Raw genomic sequence first — 10,806 nt, forward strand, 5'->3', positions numbered from 1 at the left:
TTTCAGTTACTGAAAAGAAAGGATTCATCATGAACACTCACCCTCAACACCCTGGATCCTCTCTAAGAATTTTACATGTCTTTTGTTTTTGAAATAAGAAACATACACAATTTATGAAGTGAGCTCTTGAAAATATTTCCTTATTGAAACTTGGTCCTAAACCTAGGTTCACAAAATACGATGAAGGTCTAAAGAAAGCTTATTGAACCTACATTAAATCTTGATAACGCATTAATGAGTCTTTTAAAGGGATAATTTTAATTCCCCAATCTTCAACCATAAAGACTATATAGTGCTAATCTGCCTTGCCCTTTCGATTAAACTTGTTAAGGGCGTTCTATTTAGTCAGCACTCGGAATGGGCCATTAAAATTCTTGTTCGGTAAGAGTTGTGTTCAGTGCTCTGTTGTTTTAAATTCCATTAAATCCAAATGGTCTTTATCGCCCCATGACCACCGTGACTTCAATCAGCCAATTTAATTACCTTACAAAATTGTTAGCAGAAGCAGCAAAGAAAAACAGGAAGCTCTATGACGTTATCAGATTGAAATCTCCCTCTTCAGTGTTTAATCTAAACCAGCCAATAATGATGATGTGCACCTACTTCCCTCTCTTTCAGGGGCTTTTGACCTTACCTTTCACGCTAAGATTTAGGGTTTAGGATTTATCTGAAGCACTTCTAATACCTTGATAACTGGATTACAAATTGAAAACCCATAGAAGATAAAGCTTCACCACCCAAATGTAAGACCATCAACAATTCCATTTCAATACTTTAGATCATCCTACAGAGGAAAACCTAGGATCTCCAGTAAACCCCAGGTATTATGGATGCAGTAGATTAATGACTTAACGATATTACAGTTGAAAGACAGTGAACTGCTTTCTACTCTGATGTGTAAAAATGGACATTGACAATTTGGGGGGAATAAATGGAATTGGAGCTACAATAACACAACAAAACCCTAAGAACAGAAAGAGAAAATAAATTCCTCTCACTTGAGCTTCTACCACAAAAGAGCAAGACATTTTATCAGAAATTTTGATAACTAAAAAAATCAAAGAGTATGCCATCATTATCATAGACAACCCTTTATTCAATGGTGAATAGACTTGAAAAGGCTCTGATAATCAATGATACATCCTCTGTTTGGTCTATGTTATGTTCCTCCTTTGTGTGGGAGCAATTCACATTACCTTTCCTGTGCTAAGTAAATGTTGAAACAGTGTCATCTGAGAATTCAGGAATGAACACACTGCAATGATAACTTGAATTAAGCTAAAAAGCAAAAGGTGTCTATCTGAAGAAATGTCTACTGACATATAAACCCCTGTTCACTGCTTAAAGACAACCTCACAAAGCCTGAAAACGTGTTGCGTTCCATGTGTCTGGGTGGAGAAGAAGTGTTATTTCTAGAGGACGAAAAGATCATTTTTCAAAGTCATTTTCTGAAATGAGTGTGCCTCCGCTTGATGGATCACATCAGAGTTATTCTTTGAAGCTTTAAGAATAAGTGAGAACTTATGTGAAAAACAGATTTTTTTTTAAAGTGTGGCCGTTGTGTTGGCGATTCTTGGAAAGATTTCCCTCCCCTGCTTTCCAGAGCTCAGCTGAGCAGGTGTTCGGGCTTTATCTGTTTCAGACAGCAGCCGCTATTACTCCCCCATCCCCGCCTCCCAAGAGCCAGTTTTCCAGCTTCCAGATGTAAGGCCACTCCTCCCTCCCGCCCACCTCACCTCCCAAAGGAAGAAAAATCTCTTTCAAAGAACTTGTAGAGAGTGGCGGCTTCCAAGCCCAGCCAATTCACTCACACTCCTTGATGTTGTAGTACATCTGCTACTAATTATTATATCAGGGAGCACATGGGATAGACAGCAAATGGGGGGATTTCCATAGGAACCTTCCCGCTCCTTCTCACTCTGTGGGTTTTATAATCTGGGCAGTCCCTGAGCTGTTGCCTTCACCTTTGGCACGTGCGCAGAGAAGTGGCTACACGCTGCGTCATGGCCTCAGGGCCAGCGCACAGTGCCAAGGAGGTCCGAGCGCGTCTGGGGGAAGACCTCGCCTGCGAAGCCTTAAAAAAAAGAAAGTCGTCCTACTGGCATGCTGAAGAAAAAAAGCTAGGTCGAAACATCTGAAGGGAGTCAGTGGCCTACCACAAGCTCAGCTCTTCTGAAAGGACTGTCTTGGAGAAGCTGCCCACAAGTTTGGGGGAAAGTTTGGGTTCCTGTGTTCGCTCTTGGCACTCTAACTTACATTTCAGATGAGGAATTGGGAAAACCCGACCTCGAAGATCCTAAACAAGTGGTGGCTTGGGGAGTGATTACTTAAAGAAGACGCCAACACCCCCCGCCTCCCACCACCACCACCACCACCACCTCCGAGCCGGACTGCTAGCCCTGCGTGGAGCCCCGTCCGGAGCTGGCTTCGACTCCTTCCCACGCTTTCCCAGGAGCAGAGGGCGAGCAGACCCGGAAGAGAAGGGTGGCGAAAGTAACAAAAGAAACGTTCAAGTACCTCCGAGCCACAGTCGTGCTGGGAGACAGTGGAATCCGGGCCCACGCCCCCGCGGACGGAAGGATCCCGCCTTCGTCCCGGATCCCGGCCGCTAGCAGGGCCGGGCGCAGCTGCGGGGAGACAAAGGTGCCTCATTTCCATAGCGCGGCGCCGCGGGGCGGGAGCGCACGGCAGAGGCCCCGCGCCGGGCATCGCAGGCTCCGCTCCTGGAAACGCCGGCCCCAGGCCGTTTGACCTGACTTGGAGTGGGGAAACTAACCCTCTAACTGCCCAAGATCCACCGTGTCCCCCCACAACGTGCCCGCTGGGGGGTCGCCCCGGAGAAGCCAAGCTGGGCCAAGCCAAGATCAAAGGCGGGGAAACTGCCACGACCCACCCACCGCGCGGCGCCCGCCCGCGGGCGAGGAGCTGACCCTTGGCCGACCCTCAGGTCGCTCCCCCATCTCTCCAGGCCGCCTGAAAGCTTCGGGAAAGTTCCCTGGGGTCGGCGCTCCTAAGACTTTCTCTAGGAGGTGTTTGCAAAGCGGCTTCGGAGTAGCTGGCCCGAGTGGGCAGCCCCGAGGCCAGGCAGGGTGGGAGGGGGCGCCGGGACACAGGCGCTCGCGGATGAGACTGCAGGAAGCTTTCCTGGGGACCAGAGAGGAGTCATCGTGTCAAAGTGTCGAACTTGCTTCTCGAGACTGCACTTGTCCGTGTGTGTGTGTGAGTGAGAGAGAGAGAGAGAGATTGAGCACCCGGAAGATGGGCGGGGGCGGCGAAAGACTCGGCAAGTGTCAGCACCCTAAGCTGCTCCCCGATCCACACTCGTTGGTAGGAGGACGTAGTCAAGTCACAGTCCTAGTGGGAGCGGAAGAAAGGACAGTACAGAGCCCGAGAAGGTGGTTTTCCACCACCTATGGGAAGAGGGGCTGGGGATGGGGCGGCCGCCGCGCGGGGCCCCGCGGTTGCCATAGCGCCGCCGGAGAGGCGCCGGGCGGCTGGCTGAGGCCAACCACACCCGGGTCGGTGGGGGAAGGGGCTGAATGCCACCTTCTCTGTACAGGCGGCGGGTCTCACCCGCACGCCAGGGGCAGCTGCTCCACCAGTGACTGCAACCCTTTCCCTTCCCTTCCAAGACACCGGACCAGGGATGAGGCTCTGGTTTGCCTTTTCAGCTGAAGTTAAAAATAACCTTTCTCAAGAGTGGCTCATACACGTGCAACCAATCTCCACTCCACTCCAAACGTGTTTTTCCCAGATGGAAATAAAACTCCCGCCATTGCATCAAAATATCCCCTACAGGGAAATGTTCCAATGATTATAATGTATACAACCCTTCACCACAACTCACGTCAGAAATCAGAGAAAATGGATCTCCACTTGGAAGATGTTTGAAGTTAATGGAGAAAATAACAGGTTATCTAGAAACTGGGCTGTTGGTTTAAGGTAGCAAGGCACACACAGGTGGGAAGTGTTTGCCTACTCCCCTATTTCTTACGGACATTCTTAGTAAGCACTGGTCTAGGAAAATGTATTTTTGTGTGTGTGTCAGCTCTTTTGGAAAGCTGCTACCCACTCTGCTACAGTCGCCAAGATTTTTAATATGAAGATATGAAATGATCAGCGAATGTAACAATCTAATGATTCAGCATATATTATGCTGCAAGACCAGAGCAGCAATAATTAAATCTTTAGAGTATTGGTGGCAGTTTTCCGGCTCCCAGACTTCTTTTTTTCCCCACCCAGTCTTGAAACACACTAAGACACACTCATTCATAAACACACTTCAGAAGACACCTCAGTATTCCAAATAAGTAGGTTGTACTACTAAAAATATTGGGCGAAACTACCAAACTGAAGCACTTAACATGCTTGAAGCACACACCATGCTTGAAGCACACACACACATTTTCAGTAATACAGGGACCTGTTTAATCTCATCCAAAGAAACAAGCATTCCTGTGGACGCTTGTTGCTAAGAGCAACGTGCTTGAGTACTATCTAAAGGCATGAAGAAAGCAGGAAAACTACTACAGTAGGAATCCAGTTATAACTCATTGTCTTTTCTTGTCACTACCAGTCTTCTGGACTCCAGGTGTGTCTATGTGTTGGTGAGGGAGGGAAGGTAGGGTTCCCTTTTTCAGTATGTGAAAACATTCCTACCCTGGTTCCACAAAGCCTGAGATAGATGATAAATGTTATCATTATGGAAAAAGCATACTGGGAAAAAGGCAAGAGAGAAGATGCTACTGACAAAATAGGAAGTGCAGGCAATCACTCCTCGATTTAAATTTGACTGAGTGACTTAATGTATCTGCTTTTATCTCAGAGACACATACTGAGGATTATATGGTTTCCTGCACTCTTTGGTCTAAATCCACTTGAACTGTCAGAGGAGGCGCCCACAGTGGGAGAGTTTACCCTGTTGACTTTCTCTTCTCTGGCTCTTATCTACTTAAGGGAACTTTGCCTGACTAGTTCTCCTACTGAAACTCCATTGGCCATCCAGAGCAGCTGAGTGTTGCCCACGCTTCATTTCCTCCAAGCAAATCTTCTGACCAGCGTTTCCACCAGAATTTCACGTTTAGATTTTCCTTCGAGCCTTAAGGAAACCTGATTCCTTAGGAAAGCAATGCATTCCCCTAATATATAACTGCCGCCGCGGCTTTTTAATCATGCTACAAGTGAAATAAAGATGCAGACTTAGACTACCATACAGAGACCCCCCTCCGCTCCAATCATCACTGCTCGTTATGTACTAGTCCAGGACGCGCAGTGAGAGGATTCACAGGTTAAAAACAACAAAAACCCTTCCTTAGGACGCTATTTCACTGAAACAGCAGCCTCCCCTTGTTAAGTAGAGACTTCAACCTTACAACAATATCTTTAAAAGCTCCGGGTACCCATAGGGCACCAGGGATTGAAAAACTGGTGAAATGAACCGAAAAGGCTCTCTGATAACAATAGAAATCAAAAGGGTTAGCGCCTTCCACTTGCGGACCTGTCCAGGTCCCAGGGCAGAAGCGGACAGACGCCAACTTGCCAAAGAGTTACCAAATATTAACTCATCAGCCGGGCAATCTGAGAGGCGTGTAGCCCCAGCGCGCACATTCTTGGGGAAGGAGCAGCGGGCCAAGCCCAGAGGATCCCGGAGAGACAGGCGGAAGCAGCGGTGGTGGCCGTACCCCCAGCGTCATTACCGTGTCTGAGGCTGGCTACCATGGGGAGGTAACGCAGCGACCACTACCACACACTGACACTCACTTCATCCTCCCGCGGCTATTTTTTTTTTTAATAAGGGGGGGGGGGTAGAAATGAAATGAAAAGCGCAAGTGGGTCCTTTCAAACCCCGGGAAGCGACGGAGCAGTGAACAAACAGGTCGAAATGCACGGAGCCCACCCGCCTAGCAGGGCGAACACGCCTGTTTACATCCGGCTGCCTCTGAGCCGGATACCAGGCGAAGGAGAGGGATGGGGAATCTTACCAAATCTTAATACATGTGTGGTTCCTTGAGAATATCCAATCCACAGTAAGCAGAGCAGGAGTTTAATGGTGCGCCTGAAGACTGGATTACTTAGAATCGGGGAAATAATCTTCATGGTGTTTCTGTGTCCACACGCGCGGCACCCACTTCCCCGATCTAGCGTTAGGTTCCCGGTTCGGGTAGGACTGAGGATGCGTCGAGTGGTGGCCGCAGACACGATCACGGCATGGTCACAGAGAGAGGAAGGAGTCTCCGCTTCCCAAACCCATTAGCAATCGCTGCATGTTCTTCACTCACTGCGCCAAGGAGCAACCTTCCACTGCAAGGGATGGTGGGACATCCATGTTAGTCGGGGAGCATCCGGGAGAAATCCAGCACGCACACCCACAATGTCCGGCCGCGCGAGCCTGGGGAAGCAAAGGAGGAGGAAAATCAATAGGAAATCCAGCCTTGGAAACCGCCGAGGCGTCAGTAGCGAGCCACAGCCCCAGCACAAAAGGCGCTTTGCTCGCAAAGGTTTTGCCAGGCCCTATTCTACTGCACTGCTGCACAGCTTCTGACGTGAAGCCAAGATTAAGTGAGAAAAATTGAGATAGCTGCTTGCCTCTTAAGGCTTCCTGCCAGTGAGCTTCCCAATATCTATTATGCAACCGATCTGGTCGCCCACCTTGAGTTACAAGGAAGAAGTCGGATTTAGTTACCTGAAAAAAAAGTGCTTTTATTTCCAGTAAATCTTTGCTAAGATAGTGACGATGTATGCAAGCGGACTTCCTACATCAACTGATGAATTTTAATAAATGACAAGCTAAGTCAAAGTCACTTTGCCTAGGAGTTGTAAAAAAGGAAGTGGTCTAAGAGGGAGGAATTTAGTGCAAATGTAACCTGTTCTTAGGCCGAAAAAGGGTCTTTTTATACTTTTAAAATTTTGCCCAGGAATTAATATAGATTGAAGTGCAATTGGAGACATAAATATAGTCTTTAAAAACTTGAGTGGGACATTCCTTGATTACTACCCAGCAATAAAAATAGATTTCTGCAAGTGGCCTTTTAGGGGGGGAAATTTGAATTAAAATGAAGGAATGACACTTTCCCATCCATTTTTACCTTATCTAAAATAATTGTGCATATATTAAAAAACAATGGTATTTGAATTGGTGCAGCAAACTCCAAAGGCTTCAATAATTCATGCCCAAATTTCTTCTTATTTGGTTTTCTGAATATTTTTCTTGAAGAGGTGAAATACGGAATCATAGCTTGAACAACATTGAGCATCAAATTTTGTCTTAAAATACCTTATTATTTTCTAGTGTTCTGACCAGAATATTCAGACTCCCCAGACAGTGGCTGTCTTGGCTTTCACAAGTAGCAATTTATTCAAGAAAAAAGTAAAGAAATATATTTTCTTTTAACATAAAAATATACTTTATTATTGAAATAGGTAATATGCTGCCCTCCATGCATATCGATAAAAATATCCAATCCTAACATTTTACATTAGTAAGTGAAACTAAGATGGATAGGGATAAATATATTACTATATATTAATATTTTTTAAGTGCTCAGGAAGCACAAAGGGCAAATTGCTGGACCTCTACCTTGAAGTTAATCTCTTTTTCATAAACAACTAACACAGTACAGGTTAACCATTATGAAAAAATTATAAGATCATATAATATTTGAAGAATATCTAAATTTTAAATGAGTGATATGAGTACTATTTCTTCCAGAAAGCAAAATTTCTAAAATCTATTTTAAGTCTATTTTTCCTTAAGATATTATAAAATGCTGATGTGAACATAAACCTACATTTTGCAAAGGCATTAAGTGGGCATTGATTTTTTTTTTTTAAGATGGAGGCACAACTGCAGTGTCAAAAGTAAGTATCATGAATGGCTAGTTCTGCAGTGTAGCAGGCAATTCAATCAAATAATTTGACTATTTGAGCACTTTAAAAGGAACACCTTGTGCTAAAACCAAGGGTATCTAGCGACTCCTTCAGTCCATGCTTAAAATATCTCTTGTAAAGCATGTACAGCCCAACATGTCCTGTCTCGTATTTGCTGTCTCATTTATTCCATTCTATTTGTTTTTTTCTTTTTGATCCTAGCAGAGATAATGATGACTGCCAGGGCAACAATAAATATTCTTATTTTTTCATCTGTCAATATAATTGATATCTACTACCTGAAAATGGCATGTTCTGTTGTGACTAATCAAAATACTGCAGTTTTGCAGTATAGTTGGCATTTAATGGAACTCAAGAAAACAAAATGTACCATAACTCCCTGTTTATGTATTCTGTTAACATAATGGCATTTGACATTACAGTTGTAACTTTTCTACTTCAAACTAGCATTCTAAACTATTTAGTTTTTGCGGGATTATTTATTGGGTGTCTAGTTGAAAAGTGAAAGATCAAGCTTCCAGTTTCATGAAGTTCTTACACAGTAAATTAAGCACTAAAAAGTCTATCACAAATTTTTCTTACTATTAATTGGTCCCCAAAGAACCAATTTTGCACATATGCTAAATTAGGTTCATTTACATCCATCAGCTAATCTGAAAGGCTTCAACACCACAGACAGCAACTCCACCTGTCCAACTGAACTTCTGCAAGACAGGAGACGACCTTTCTTCAGTACCGCGGACAGCGCTCCAGACTTCGATATAAGAACAGTGCATTAAAAGTAGTATATTGAATGGGTAATGTGCCATTTGAAAAGACAATGGTGCATATTTCTACTATACAGATTCTGGGAGTTTGAATTATTGCATTGTTCACATTGTCAAGAGGACTATTTTGTCAACTGTGTTATGTGTATATTTCAGTGTGACTTAACTGGGATTCCTTAGCATACCCAGGATATACTAATAGCCATCTCTTTTCAGGGTATACTACTACAAAAGCCATTTACATTAACTGTGAGTTCCCTCATGAGCACTAAACTTCTCATTTCTCAGTCCAGAAAATTGCCTGAAAGACCCCCAGATTCAGAATACTGAATACTTCTGTCCATGTTCAGTGGCTAAAGACGTTTTTAAATGTACAATTAGTTATTGCTTTAGAATGCTCCAGCTCCAGATTTCCATCTGTTACAATGGTTGTCAGATTAATTCTCATTCTTTCTCATTAAACTTCACTCATTCCCAGGGCAAAGACAACAACAAAAACCCTAAAATCGCCTCCCCAAAACTAGAACAAAATGATTTGGTGGTGTAGAAGATGCATTATAGTAAGGCAATTGTGAGGTTATTACAAGTTTCTCCACAATGCTGATACCATACATCACAGCTCTGGGGCAAAAGAGTCATTATGTAGTATTCACTGACCAGATTTAACTCTTTTTTAAATTTGTAACTTGCTCCTTTCTCAAAGGGGGAAAAAAAAACCAACACCTTTTTATGTCAGGCGATCATATATATCTTTAGTAATAATGAGATTTATACACCCTATTCCATGGTTTCATTTGCTTTTTTTTTTCTCTCTCTCTCTCTCATTTTAACCATATGGCAACATTTATTTCTAGGAGCCAAAGCTCTGTAGGTTCCAAGGTCAAAGCAGAGATGACAAACTGCAAACACACACACATATGCACACACACAGAGCAGCTGTGTCAAAAAGTAAGCCTCAAACACACACACACACACACACACAGAAGGCTGACATGAAGAGATATCAAGACTATGATAAATTAGCAAAGAAGAAAATGCATTTCATGTTCATTCAGAGCTTGTTCCAACAACAACAACAACAACAACAACAACAAAAAGCCATTAGCTTCGTCTTTCACTCTATTTTTATATTTACTGACACTAATGACCTCTTATTCTTGGGCACTATTACTTGAGAAGCAATTTTAGTTTTCTATTCTCCCAGTGAAAACGAATCTTATTCTAGTTAGCTGCCACCTGCTGGGGCATGTACAAATGTGTAATAATCCTTGCAGTACAATGTTTAAAAAGACAATGCCTATACTTTTTGCAAGAAACAGCAAATACATATCCCACGACAACTTGCATTTCAAAGGTGTTTCAAAGGTTCTTCCATGTTATAGCTATATTTAAGTTTTTCACATGGAATTCTTTCTAAGAATTCCACTTGACTTGTCACTGAAGTCCTGCTGTTATGTGACATTTGAGAAACCTCATCTTCTAGTAACACCTGACCTCTTCTTCCACGCATGTGGCCTGTTGTGTTGCAGCTAAGCTAAAATAAACAGGCTGTTCATCCATGGCATTAGAGGTGCCAGCGAATAATGTCACAGCTGATATCAGTTAAAACCACACTGTTGCATATTTGCACTTCACCCTTCCTAACTATGAATGCTATGCTATGCAATCCCTTGTGATTCTGAACACATTTCAGCTGTTCCACCAACATTCTGCTGCATTGATGATTAATAACATTTAGAGTTTTAATTAATTTTTAGATGCGAAAAGAAGTGTATCTTAATTAAGAAATTGAATTGGAATAGGTGTACATGACCTGGAGTCTTTTTTTAAACTTTTTTTTAAATTTCAGAGCTGTGCAATCTTCAATGGGTTTGAATAGAAGAAAACAAACAGGTAAGACTTCTAGCATCACATTTCTCTAACACCTTCCTCTGTGTGTTTCGTTTTGTTTGTTTAACTAATAAGTTCCTAGGGCCGTTGGAAGCTGTCCTGGTGGTTATAGGAATGGTTTCTATAAAAAGTTACAAGGTAATGAACTTAGACAAATCAAGATTGAAATATCAGTGCCTATCTTCCAGCAACTAAACGACAAACTAATTGAGATTCAAATGAATCAATCATCTCTTGTGAAATTAAAATAATCATTAATCCA

The 10,806-nt window shown here is 43.2% G+C and overlaps 1 protein-coding gene across 3 annotated transcripts in view; it reads right to left on the minus strand.

Annotated features, from left to right (window-relative positions):
* GRIK2 (glutamate ionotropic receptor kainate type subunit 2) overlaps positions 1-6,322 on the minus strand; it is a 618,311-nt gene extending 611,989 nt beyond the window's left edge. For 2 of the 3 annotated variants that reach the window (XM_057738752.1, XM_057738751.1), the window contains exon 1: positions 5,982-6,096. In XM_057738752.1, the coding sequence (XP_057594735.1) occupies positions 5,982-6,096 (115 nt within the window). Of the gene's footprint in view, positions 1-5,981 lie in introns of all 3 variants that reach the window. The other variant, XM_057738750.1, reaches the window with a different exon arrangement.
* Positions 6,323-10,806: the final 4,484 nt, after the last annotated feature.

Source organism: Hippopotamus amphibius, chromosome 6 (genome assembly GCF_030028045.1).
Source record: "Hippopotamus amphibius kiboko isolate mHipAmp2 chromosome 6, mHipAmp2.hap2, whole genome shotgun sequence".
In the NCBI taxonomy this organism is placed as follows: domain Eukaryota; kingdom Metazoa; phylum Chordata; class Mammalia; order Artiodactyla; family Hippopotamidae; genus Hippopotamus; species Hippopotamus amphibius.